This window comes from Mugil cephalus, chromosome 1 (assembly GCF_022458985.1).
Source record: "Mugil cephalus isolate CIBA_MC_2020 chromosome 1, CIBA_Mcephalus_1.1, whole genome shotgun sequence".
Lineage (NCBI taxonomy): Eukaryota > Metazoa > Chordata > Actinopteri > Mugiliformes > Mugilidae > Mugil > Mugil cephalus.
In genome coordinates this window covers 12,019,325-12,032,673 of record NC_061770.1, presented here as the reverse complement: position 1 = coordinate 12,032,673, position 13,349 = coordinate 12,019,325, and the positions used below count along the sequence as shown (strand labels likewise).

Here is a 13,349-nt window from a genome sequence, read left to right as displayed (position 1 = left end):
GCTGAAATATCACACTTTGGTTTTTATTTATTCAGGAAAACGAGCTAATATCACATATCAGCGAGGTGCACCTCTACACGTTCATTTTAAGGTCAAATTATAATTCCATCTGATCTGAAATGTTTCCATTCAGATAAACAACTAACGTTTGCACCTCACAGATTTCTACAAATGATTTATTTTTCAGAACAAAGACAAAAACATGATATTTTGGTTTCATTGGCTTAATTGGGTTCCCTTTGTGTACCACCGAGTTGGATTTATGCAGAAATGTGGAAAAAATTCTGAGTGGTACAAATACCTTTAAGCAGCACCGTCTGTGTCATAAGATGAAGAAGTGACACATGAACATGAGCAACACCGGGACCCTTTAACCGCCTCAAATGAGTCACATTTAATACTTTCCTGCTCTGTCAACACATCAGCTGAGAAAAAGTTCCCTTAGAAAATGACAGGATGTAAAATGCTCAACTAAAATCTTTTTACCTAATTTTTTGGCCTTTTTTGCAACCGTAACATGATCATTTCATGCAGTGGTCTTCACGGTTTTCCAAGTCAAGGACCCCTAAACTGACGGGGAGATGAAGTAGGGACCCCCCACCAACTATATGTGTGTTTTATATTAAATTCACCAGATTTTACGAACCCCCCCCCCCCCCCCCCCTTGCAGTACCACCATGGGCCTCGTGGGTAGTGCTCTAAAGCATGCTAACATGTGCTAATTAGCTCAGTTTTGTAGATAATTTAAGTCAAAGTACAGGACAAATTTAAACATGAAGACTGTTTCACATTGAAAAGTTACAACAGTCCCTTTAACTCTTTATGGCTTTTCATTCGTGGTGAGAAATTTCAGCCTGGACCAAAGTCACCAGCACCGGCTCCCAGAGCTCATTTCATAAAACCTGCAGCATGAGATCTTCTTCTAACATGTTAATTGTGGCACTTCTAACTCATGAGAACTTGAGAAAAGACTAGAATAAATGCATCTTTACTCTGCGACACCACTGGCACCACACATACGTAGACTGGGTGCAGATCAGACTCAGATTTGTGCGCACTTGCACAAAACGTTTGGGTGTGAGTTTTGTCTCAGCACTTTCCACTATGGTCTAATTAAAACGGAGGATAAACTCATGAGACCGGCCCACCCTCTTGGCCCAAACGCCAACATTCCTCTTACATTTGGTTTTCCTGTCGCATAAGACAAAAAAAAAAAGAGTTATTTAGACACGTCTGAGGCAGATTGACTTCATACAAATGTTTATATTTAAAACAACTGCAACTTAAACATCTGAAGCAAAAGAAACAGGCATCAATTCTGATATTGGTCTCAAATTATAGAAAACGACTTAAAACTATTTTGACTGCTCATCTAACCTCACATCACATTTGATTTTTATACAGTGCAGATCATCAGGGTACTGCTCAAGGACCATGGCTCTGGATCACAGACACCAAATACACTCACAAATGCTGACAGGAGAGAAATAACCAAAAAAAAAAAAAAAGAAAAGAAAAAAAAAGTTGTAATTAGCCCGATGACTCAATCCTGAATCTGAAACATGTGGAGGTGATGAAACTGTGTGGGACCAGCCGTGTGTTTTCTCAGTGGATAAAGCCCGAATCAAATCAGGCAAAGATGGTCTCCTCGCGCCTCTTCTTGGTCAGGATGGTTCCAGGTTTGTGCTGAGCGTCGGGGTGGTTGGTGAGCTCCGGGGGGCAGGTGGACACCGGGCTCTCGAGGATGGCTTGCTTCAGGTCGTAAAACACCGCCGAGTCCTCTTTAGTCAGGAAAGTCATGGCCACACCGCTCTTACCGGCACGACCCGTACGACCGATACGATGGATGTAGTCTGTGGGAGGAGGGAGAGTGAAACACTGACTCTCACACTCACATAAAAGTCTAATTCCACACGATGATAAAATAAAGTGAACACAAAGGAAAATCTGGACACAGGACGGCGCCTCTTACCTTCGATGTTCTTAGCCATGTCGTAGTTAATGACCATGGAGACGTCCTGGATGTCGATACCTCGACCAGCAACGTCAGTGGCCACCAGGATGTCTTTGGCTCCGGCCTTGAGGTTGGAGAGCGCAAACTCTCTCTGTTCCTGGCCTTTGCCACCGTGCAGCGTACAAGCATTGTACTGTGAGAACAAGACAGTCCATGTCAAACTTTGTTGTGTCATTTTTTTAAATGTATTTTGTGCACCGAGAAACTTGCAGACTTGTGCAGTCTGCAGTGACTTACCCCCATCTTCTCCAGAGACTTGGCCAGGACGTCGCAACCCTTCTTCTGGTTGACGAAGATGATGATGGGCGGCTCGAAGCCGTGCGACAAAACCTCCAGCAGCTTCTTCCTGCGCAACAAACAACACAAAGAAACTCAGCGCTCTGTAGGCGAGCAGAATGTTTGGTGTTTGACGTTGGTGTGCGAGTGTGTCTCACCTCTTCTCTCCCTCCGACATCAGCAGGACCTTCTGCTCCACCCTCTCGTGAGGTTTTCCAGCGGAGCCGATGTAAACCACGGCCGGACGTCTGAGGTAACTCCTGGCCAGCCTCTCCACAGCCGGAGGCATCGTAGCTGTGAACATGACCGTCTGCGAGACGCGACGGAAGAGAAAACATTTTAAAAGAGAGGACGTGGCAAATATAGAAGAGCCCAGTGTGCGAAGACACACGTACTTGTCTGTATTTATGTTTCCCAGATTCAAAGTTCATCATCATTTTCTCCGGGTCCTCCGCTTCGTCCGTGTCTGGTTTCTGATTGGTCACTGGGATGTACTCCAGAATCTTCTGGACGTCGGGCTCGAAGCCCATGTCAATCATTCGATCGGCCTCGTCCAGGACCACGTACGTGCAGCGGCCCAGGACCAGGTAGCGGTTCTCCAGGACGTCGATCAGACGACCGGGGGTGGCGATCACAATCTGGTAGAGGAGGAAGAGAGAGATACAGCTGGTGATTATACTGTATGTTTAGAGTTGGAGCATTTTTTACTGAGGCGATGAAATGGAAGCTCAGGATTACTGCCAAGAGGCTGTAACTATATACAGTACTGTACATAAATTGCTTTGCTGCATTGTCGTATGTTCGGTTTGATCAGTCGTATTATTTACAGCGTTTAAACAGAGAGTTAATCTCTAAAATACATCTCATTTGTTGACGTCTGATATTCTTCTTTTTCATTTTCAGCTCATACTATCTACAAGAACAGTTTGATGCCCGTGTGTCAACAGCATTTCAACACATCTTAAATACTTAAATAATGGTTTATTTGGCACAACTTATACAGTCTATTACATTTCTCTTCCTAATCAAACTGTTTTGACGTCTAAAGTAAATTGTGAATTAACTACGAGCACTTCCTGTTTCTATTTGTATAGAAAACCATCCTGTATAACTTACTGTGCATACTGACCACCACTATGAATCAAGAGTGTAATAAAGCTCAACATAACCAAGGTGTTTAAATGTATTTATGTGCTAAATATAAAGGTTTAGTGTCATCTGGTGCTTGCTGCATTCTAACTTTATACCATAACGCTGAGCTCAGGTTACAAGAGGCTGAGTCTGATCTATCACCAGACTCATCATTAAGAAAACCAGCGGACAAATGTGATCTGATCCTCACTTGGTCCTTTTCAGATAATGTAGCATCTTTGATTTTAAAAAAAGTTTCTTTTTAAGTGTGTGATGATTTACAAACCAGAGAGGATTTTATAATCTAAACACATTTTTTTAAAATGTCTCACCTCACAGCCCATCCTGAGTCGGAACCCTTGGTCCTCTCGGGAGATACCTCCGATCACAGCCACCGTTCGGATGCCGAGCGGTTTACCAAACTTTATGGTTTCCTCTTCGATCTGCTGCGCCAACTCACGGGTCGGGGCCAAGATCACAGCGTACGGACCCTGGTCTGAGTCTTCAATCCTGCCGGTCAAAGAACGGAGGAATGTTACAGTTAGTAGGAAGGAAACTAAAACCCGGAGTGGGACACTGTCTGGGGGCTTCCTGGAGACTAGACGGAGCTTAAGCCGCGTTACCTGTCAATTTTAGGCAGGGTGGTAATCCAGACAAGCAGTGGAATGAGGAAAGCAGCCGTTTTACCGCTACCAGTCTCGGCCACGCCGATGATGTCACGGTTCTGTAGACCAATAGGAATGGCCTGCCTCTGAATCGGAGTCGGATCCTGGAAAAGACAAAAATGTTTATTACGGACTCAGTTCAACACAGTTTCAATATCAGTGAAATAGTTTCATGTATCTGCTCGTCAAACTTGAAATGTTATCGTCTCTCTGACCTTGTAGCCACATTTGTCGATGACCTCCAGGATGTGTGCGGGCAGCGCGTACTCCTTCCAGTTCCTGATGGGGTTGGGGATCTTTCCTCCCTTCGTGGTGATGCTGTAATCTTCTCTGAAGATTCTCCAGTCTCTGTCCGTCATCTCGTCCAGCTTCTTCTGAGACCAGTGCCTGTCGTCCCAGCGCTGCTTGGCTTCCTTCTTACGCATCTTCTTCAGCCTCGTCCTGAATTGAGAGAAAGGGATTTGTCAGCAGGAACAAAGACGAAGTGATGTTCTGACATTTCACTTTCCAGTCAGTTTCATTAAATACAAACTCAGCTCCAACTTTTCAAATAAAAATGAGCTGATCGTGATCAAGTTTTACTCACTCTTCCTGTTCCTTCTCCTCCAGCGTGCGCCTCTTCTCCATCAGGTCGCCATAGAAACGTGACTGCTCTCTCTTCTGCTGCTTCAGGTCGATGCCGGCGATGAAGCCTCGTCCATACAGCTGCACCTGATGCTTTTCTTTGTAACTGGGATAAAAACCATAACGATTAGATTAGACTGGACGATAAAGACCAGCGTAAAGTATGGAGAGAGCACTCACAGCCGACTCACATGGGGTTGTAGTCCACTGAGGTGTCTTCAGAGGCGTCCCACTCAAACACAAACTTCCTGTCGTTCAGGTGACGAGTTCTCCGGCGTTTTTTGAGCCCACCCAGATATCGCTCCTGTAAGTGAGTGAACCACATCATTCATAAATACAATTAAGCATGTTTTTGAATCTCTACAGCGCGGTAAATGTTAGCACTGACCTTGATGGCCTGGAGTTCTTTTCCTTTGTCTTTCTCCTCCCTGAGCTTCTGTCGGCCATCGTCCTCCTCGTTCCCGTTGTTCTCTCGCTCCATTCGCTCTCTCCGCTCTCGTCTCTCTCGTTCCTGAGGGTCCTCTGTGTCAAAAAGGCCCAGTTACTATCGACAGGCTTTGACCATTCAACAAAACGCAGACCGTTAGAGACGAGTTAGAGACTGATACACACCAAGCATTTTTCTCCCTATGTCCTGAAACATCCTCCTTTTCTTTCTCTCCTCGTCCAGCATTTTCCTCCTCTCCTCCGTCTGTTGTTCTCTGCGTTTCAGAGCCTCAGCTTCTCGCTCTGCCTTTGACAGGAACTTGGGCTAAAAGTCAAAAAATCAAAATTTGGGGAAAGATTTAGGAAAAACAATGTTGACGTTGAAGAGGAAAAATAAAACACGTAGCAAGAGAAACACTTTACCTTTGCCTCAGCTTCCTCTTCTGCTTTCTTCTTGGCCAGAAGTTCCTCCAGAGACAGCGGCTGGACCTGAACAACAACAACATCACATCAAACATTCACAATAGAAAGACAAAAGGCAACGCAAAGCAAAATCTTTTCCCAAATATCAGACTCTTACCTTGTCTTTCTTCTTTTTATCATCTTCCTCCTCTTCTGCTTTTATATCCTTCTCTCTCTTCAGCTTTCCATCCTTGGACTTTGGTGAGGCACTTCTGTAATAAAGAGTAAGAAACTTCAATAACTGTCAAGCTGTTCCTTATAAACCCAACCTTCTTCTACATTTTCAGTAAGTGAAGAAATAATTTGGTTATATTTAATAAAGTAAGACTGAGCAACATCACAGCTGACACAGGTGTTTTTTTGTGCTGCAATTATTTATTTTAACATAATAAAAGAATGAAATTTGACCACAATTATTTTGCAACTGCTGCTTAGGAAATATAAAAAAATAACTGGCTGCTTCAGTAGGTTTTGTTAATATTTACAGAAATAAGGAAAGAATAAAATTTGATAAAGGCTTTCAAGATGAGAAAGATCTTGCTTGTGTCGTCACAGTTATCAAAGCGGCAGCAGAAAATTAAAAAATATTCTGTATCTTCAATATTCACTTTAGATTTGGCGTTAAGACATTTGAGAAAGTGAGGAACAAAGTGTATGATTTAAACTTTAAACCAGTTATACATGTAAATGATGCTTCTCAATCTCAGTTTCTTCCAGCCGTTACACACCTGGACCTCCTGCTGCGATCTTTATCACGCCGATGGCTGTCTCTGTCCTTACGGTTCCTCTCTCGTTCCTTATCTCTGTCACGCTCCTTCTCTCTATCCTTGTCTTTCATGCGTCGGTCCCTGTCATTGTGACACATCAGACAGAAACAGAGAACCTTAGACGTTTATACAAATATAACACAAGTGCACGGAAATCAAAAATTACGACAACTTAGGTCTAGCATTCTGCACGTTATGCTGTGGCTCCAGAGTTACCTGTCTGGAGACTTGGAGCGGTTTCTTTCACGGGACCGATGGCGTTTGCGTGAAGGTGAGACTTTTCTGTCTCTGTCTCGAGAGCGACTGCGTCTCCTTTCTCTGTCTTTGGGCCCTGAGGATTCGGCATCCTTCTTGTCTGTGGAGTCGGCTGCCATCTGTAGTCACACAGAGCATGTATGGGTAGCTTTATTATCAACTTTTATATTTGCCTACGTTTATAAAATTGATGAGACACAAATTAGGAGGCTACAGTTGTGGTTAGTGAATATTAAATAAATTATTTCAACAGTCATCATATGCATATGTGCACATATGCACATGCAGATCATGCATATTGGCTGATGATACCTTCGTTCTGTTAGTAACCTCTATTTCATGTGGTTATATATTATTTTTACCAATTTAAACTGTGTGCCCATATCTAAATGACATTACTTGCCAAAACAAATAAATGAAATCTGTTGCAAATGATTCTGTTTCAGACACATTTCCAGAATTTACTTAACTCTACCGCTTCTTATTGAGCTTCAATGACATAAACAGTTTCTCTTGGAAATACATTAAGGAAACGAAAACTACTGAACTTTCCCTTTTTGAAAAAAATAGATTCGGGCTTGATTTATTTGCAGATAAATGTTAACAGTATAGAAACTTTTCACACAGGTTCACGCAAAATTTGAGAAACTCTCTGCAAAATGAATCCAGTAAGCTAGCACCTTATGTTAGCCAGCTAACAACTTAGCACAAATGCTAATAATCTTCAATAAACTGCTCAAACGTGGACGACTGAAACCACATTAAAATATTCTCACACGGACCCGCTGCATTCGTGGTTTACAACATCAAAAGTTTACCTTTAACACTTGTCAACAAAAACAGTTGCGATTTCTCTACGCTTCAAGAAGACGCCATGTCTCCGGACACGAGCTGAAGCGCGCAAGGATTTGTGGGAGCTGTAGTACCAGGCGTTACACAAAGAATCAAAGCCACTGTTTTTACAACTACATTTCCCAGCAAACAGGATGAACTCCTTGAGGACCCCTAATGTTTAGCACATGAGCGCCTAAATGCCTGCTTAAAAAAAAATTCTCTTATTCAGAATCTGTATTTTCCACAGGGTGGCAGCCGTGTTACATGTTAGTGAGAGTCATACATTAGATCGTCTCTAGCTCTAACCCTGTCTCTAATATACGGCTCTGATGTTAGCAGGATAATGAACATGAATTGTAGCTTTTGTAGCTGTATCTATTCTATAACAGAAAAAAATAATAATAACTTTAATACGTGCTTAATTATAATAAAAACAGACATATTTAAATACAAACATTTTGGAAGGTCTTTCCTTCCTGCTGCTGCTGCTGCTGACTCCACATTGAACACTCTAATTATATTATATCTATTATATAATATATATTATATATATATCAAAACTTTTACCATTTACTATGTACTGTTTACAACTTCATGCTCAGTTACACTGTAATATCTGAAAATCATCTGTGCAAAACCCTGTATTGCCCATTGTACTTTTTGTATATATGAAAGAACTTTTTTATTCTGTTTTACTTCTATTTTACTTTCTTATTTATCTTTTATACCCTACACTTTTCACTCTTATCTGTTGTTGTAAACAATAATTTCCCCATTGTGGGACAAATAAAGGTTTTCTTAATATAGTTCTGAGAGATGACAGCACACAGTAAAAGTTCCTCGAACATCCTGACGAACCTGAACCATTCTTCCAATGTTACATATTTAATTCAGTACGATGCTCTCTTATTAGTCTGCTATTGCCTGATAGAAGACTGAATGCAATGGTATGCAGACCTGCTGCCATGATGAAACAGGCCTGTCTGCTAGCAACCACTTAAAAATGTTATCCTGTGTAGCAGATTAAAATTCAAGAAGTGCCGTGCTGTAAGTGCCAGGACCAGACTATGTTTTTCCTGTAATATAAACCGTCCAATGCTGTGTGTGTGTGTGTGTGTGTGTGTGTGTACATGCTCTTACAGATAGATAAAAGACATTTTAGATGCTGCTATGCTTGGCAACAGTCTGAATGGGCTCGACGTTGATTCATATTCTGGACCTGCCTTTTCTTCCATAGGGAGATCAAAAGAGATTTATGGAGCCCTTCTGAAGGTGAACTGTTTCAGTAGGAATAGATCAAAGTTGATGGCATGAAAAAATAATTAATAAAACACACACAAAGGGAGAAGATAGCAGGGAAGAAAACAACAGACTGGCAAGACAGTTGAAGTCAGAGTTTGAATCTCATGCGCTGAACTGTGTTCATGAAGACACGTTTTTACCTCTCTGCTTAGTTTTAATTGAATATGTCTAAACAGCACTGAAGACACTTTGAATAATGAATGGGTGAATAAATGCTTTATTGTCATTGTACATGAGTACAGTGAAATTAGATGTGTACATCTGAACAGTGTATAAAAAATATCCACATAACAGCAATAACTAGTGATGTGGTTAAAAAAGAATACACAACTATGTCGTTTATGAAATGTCGAGCATGGAAGTTGCACATAAATGTGTGAGGGCTGTATATAATCTTTGAAAGTAATTTTTTTCCACAGCAGATATTTTCACTGTTACAGAAAGACAAACACATGTTACATGTATGAATGAAAACAGTACAGGTGGTCCTGAAACATCCGAATGTCACTCAGCTGTGTTTAAACGCCAAAATGCCTGGTATGAAAAAAGCCGGTGAATTATTTGACAATCTTTTCTTGTTCCTTTCACATGAAAACTTTCAGTCTCAAGGATAATTTTTCATGTTATTATGTCTCAGGGCCCTTGAACACTGGGCCAAAGGTCACTTAACAACAACACACAAATGTGCTGTTGTGTCTGTGGTCAAGCAGATAAAACCAGCTGGGATAAAAAAAAAAAGCAGTCTGATAAGTGAGGAGACGGACATTTTCAATTCAAAAGGGCACAAATAAAACTTCTTACGTACTGCCCGTATTCATCATATATGAAATTCGTGTGTGCATCACCTCGCCTTTTCAGGTCTACAAGAAGCCAAAACTGCCAAAACTGACTGTAAATTGTACTTTTCACAATGTGTATGACTATTTCTGTAGGTTTATTTAAAATTAAGTATAACTGAAACTAAAGAAGGAGTTTGTCACCACTCCTCACTCACGCACAAACACACCCTGTCCTCATACTTTGTGCTTCAGCGTTGCCATGACGACGCTACATTTGCCATCAGGAGCATGTCTCGTACGGTATGTCTAAAGTTGTCCTTAGTGAGCGATGCACAGGGTGAAGATTTGGTCTGAGAGCTGAACCTAAAAAATATGCACCCTATTATTTTCCTGAAAAGGCTGCTGCCTTATTTTTTGGTGTCTCTGGTGAAGAACCAGCAACGGAAAAGTGACAAGGAGATGAAGGGACATGACATGAGATGAACAGATACTTATTGTAAGTTACAGTCAGTTGAAAATAGTTTTAATAGCTTATTAAATACATTATTTTTATAAATAATATTTATTAAATATTTTAATGTATCCCTAATCCAAGTGATGACTTGACCCATGGCTATCTCCCATATATATATATATATATATATATATATATACATATAGTATACACAAAATGAAATTAGTAAATCTCTACAGGCAAACTTCATATGCAACATTTAAAAGAATATATCATTTATATATTATAATTTTACATTTTACATATATTTTAATATATATTATAATTTTTAATGACCTTAAATAATTTTCTGATGGAGTTTTTATTTCAACATAATCCTCCTCATTGTCTTCCGGCTTAAACAACCTAACAGCTGATTACAGTAAAAGTTTGTGTAAATCAGTATCAGAGGGTTGAGAGATCAAAGATATAACATATAGCTGATCAGTGTATATTTACCTCTGAAGCCCTAGAAACAGACTTTTTCTGGAGTCATGTGATTGGATGGCACAGATGTAACTGTTTGCCAGATGTACGCATTCGTCTCCTACATCTCCCCCTCCCCATCTCCCAACGTCGACCCCCATCCCAGGCACCTCATGTGCCCCAGCCTCTGCTCCCTTCCCCCCACATCCCTCGATGCCAGGCGTGGTTGTCTAATTAAACTGCTGGAGGAGCATTCACTCCTGACATGCCCTCGGGGTGTGCCAAACAGGGCGCGTATACTCAAAGCGGGGGTTAGATCTGGTGAAGGTGAGCAGTGCCGGTGAGATGGGGATTTTCAGGGAGAAGGGTGGATAAGGAGGGCACAGGATAGTCATACCAGGATATTTTATTCACCTCTAGCAGGAACACAAAGGGTCTTATCATTACAGCAGACCTGGGCTGAGCCCCAGCATGTGTGAACCCGGATCACCTCACTGCTCTCGGAGAAAGGAGCAAACATGCAGAGTGCAACTGCTTAGTATACAACACACACACTGACACACATTCATACTCCAGTTCACATGTATAAAATCATGCATGGATGGCTGTAGCTGCAAATACACCAATAATTGGTCTGCACTGGCAGAACTGACACACTGACACAAATAACACTTTTATTTATTGCGCATCTGATTTGATTTTAAGCACTGTATGCTAATGCTAATACAGTGTAATGTGGTTAACCTTAACATGAGCGTATCCTCAGGGTTTAAGGCTACAGGATGACTCTGACTGTGCTGTGTGGTGAAGTCTGTGTGCCGCGTTAAGTAGCCAGAAGCTTGTAGATAGGCTGAGAGCTCCTTGAAGCTGTCACTGAAACATCAGATAGAGATCGGCAGATTGATTGAACGAAACTTGACTTCACTTCAAGTCCGCTGCAATCAGAGAAGTTCAGCTTTCATTTTTGTCATTTTGGTGCCAGTTCTGCTGCTCCGACCTGCAGAGATGAAATTAAATTTTAATCTATTTTTACAGTCTGTATTCGACAAGAGAAACCGGCTGTGTAGAAGGAATATATTTTTCTTGTCGGCCACGGTAAATATACAGGTACAGCCAGCAGGTGGTAAGATTAATGTAAAGATAAGAAAAATATTTAGCCTGGCTCTGTTCAAAATACACCAACCAATCCCTCTAAAGTTCAACATATTCATGACTTTTGGAGAATAAATATCAACCGTCACTTCACTGTTTCAAAATGTTCAACTGGTGAGCTAGCCTTAGCTGGTTAAGCTAAGTCATTTTAGCTTGCTAACAAACGTAACCCTTTAGCAGGGAACTGTCAAAAAAGCTTTGCAGTATTAGCAGCTAGTTAGCTAAATGAATTAATTAAATAATGTGAGCTCACTGGCATGCTACAAAAGCTAAACATTGGCAGGCAATGGTTAAATATGGCTAGCCGATGGAATTAGCTCACAAATTTACCTTAAGCATTTCATAGCCTGGGACTTGCACTAAGCTGCACTTTATGTACATTATGACATTACTTACATTTTCTCTGTACATATTTATACAGAGTTCTCTCTACTAAGGGTGTTAATATGTTCTTATAATGACAATGAAGATTCATAGCTAACTAATGTTAGCTTGTTAAAAAATATAAAACTTCTTAAACTAGCTGACAGATTGTTGTTAACATAAGGATAAGCTACAGTGTGAAAAATATATAAAATTTACGAGGAAGGACATTACACGTAGTCTGCTAGACTGAATCCCAAAGAGGCAGATGCCGATATAGGACAGTCGCTCCTCTGCTCCTGCCCCAGCTGAGCCTTTGACATATAGCCTAATTTTCCATCCTGAGACACGAGTTATGACACTGTCAGAGCAGCTGTGGCAAAGCTCAGTGCATATGGGGGGAATGCAACCTAAATGTCAGCCTGCAGATTTTCCAGCCGCCATCCTCACCGTTCTTTCCTGTTACTACTGTGTGAGACGTGCCTGGTAGGTTGACTGTGAACGTGTGTGTTTTCATGTGTTTGCGCTGCCACGTCTGATATACGATGTGCTTATGTGGTAATGAGACGAGCTGCACAGCGACCATTTTCCCCAACTCCCAGAGAGGTTTTCAGATGGCAGCACTCTTCCCTCAGTCATCCTCCCCCTGTTTCCTGATCCAGGCTCCTCAACGGTCTCACCAAATGTGCTGCAGGCTCCCATCCATCCAGAGAGGAACAGACACAGATCACTTGCTGCTGACCTGTTCATTACTTGGCTTCAAACATGGCAGGACCTCAAGTGTCTTCATTAACTCATAGAAATATATTTTCAAGCATCAATTGTTTTGTTTGTTTTTTTTCGGTTTCTATTCTTAAATGAGCAAATTTGCAATTTTATGCATCAACGCAAAGAATTGATTAAAAGCAAAGATAACAGCAATGTATTAGCCTCGGCCATCCACGGAGACAGTGCAAACCACATTTAACGGCATTTACTAGATGACAACATCTATCTTTTTGTCTCTGTGTTGACAGTAATGCTGTAATATGTATGTATATCCCAAATTTATGAATTGTCCCTGTGACTTCTTAGCCATTGCAGTGTAATGTGCTCAAAGGCTGACATTTAATAAACCTTTTAAGCTTTCTTGCTGAGAGAGTTATGAAGATTGACACCCCGTTCATATTTAGATACGAAATATACGGCTACAGATAGCAGCTAGTTAGCTTCACATAAACACATTTTACTTATTTGGAATATTTATGCAGTTAAACCTGCCCTCGTGAAAGCATGTAGCTGTATTTCAGCTCAATTCCAACTGTCTATATAAAGGACGTTAGCTTGCCTGCTAGTAAGTGCACGATGCAGTCAACATATTGTGACACTTGATCAAAAAGT

General features: G+C 41.1%; 1 protein-coding gene across 1 annotated transcript; it reads right to left on the bottom strand.

The window, feature by feature from the left end:
- Positions 1-1,243: 1,243 nt before the first annotated feature.
- ddx23 (DEAD (Asp-Glu-Ala-Asp) box polypeptide 23) lies at positions 1,244-7,554 on the bottom strand. The gene is made up of 17 exons (XM_047584715.1): positions 7,439-7,554; positions 6,582-6,739; positions 6,327-6,446; positions 5,717-5,810; positions 5,560-5,625; positions 5,323-5,461; positions 5,099-5,232; positions 4,902-5,014; positions 4,673-4,816; positions 4,302-4,527; positions 4,045-4,190; positions 3,754-3,931; positions 2,686-2,928; positions 2,449-2,600; positions 2,252-2,360; positions 1,973-2,147; positions 1,244-1,853 (listed from the first exon to the last, which is right to left on the bottom strand). The coding sequence occupies exons 2-17, from the start codon at positions 6,737-6,739 to the stop codon at positions 1,630-1,632; spliced, it is 2,421 nt and encodes an 806-aa protein (XP_047440671.1). The 5' UTR covers positions 7,439-7,554; the 3' UTR covers positions 1,244-1,629.
- Between the last annotated feature and the right edge of the window lie 5,795 nt (positions 7,555-13,349).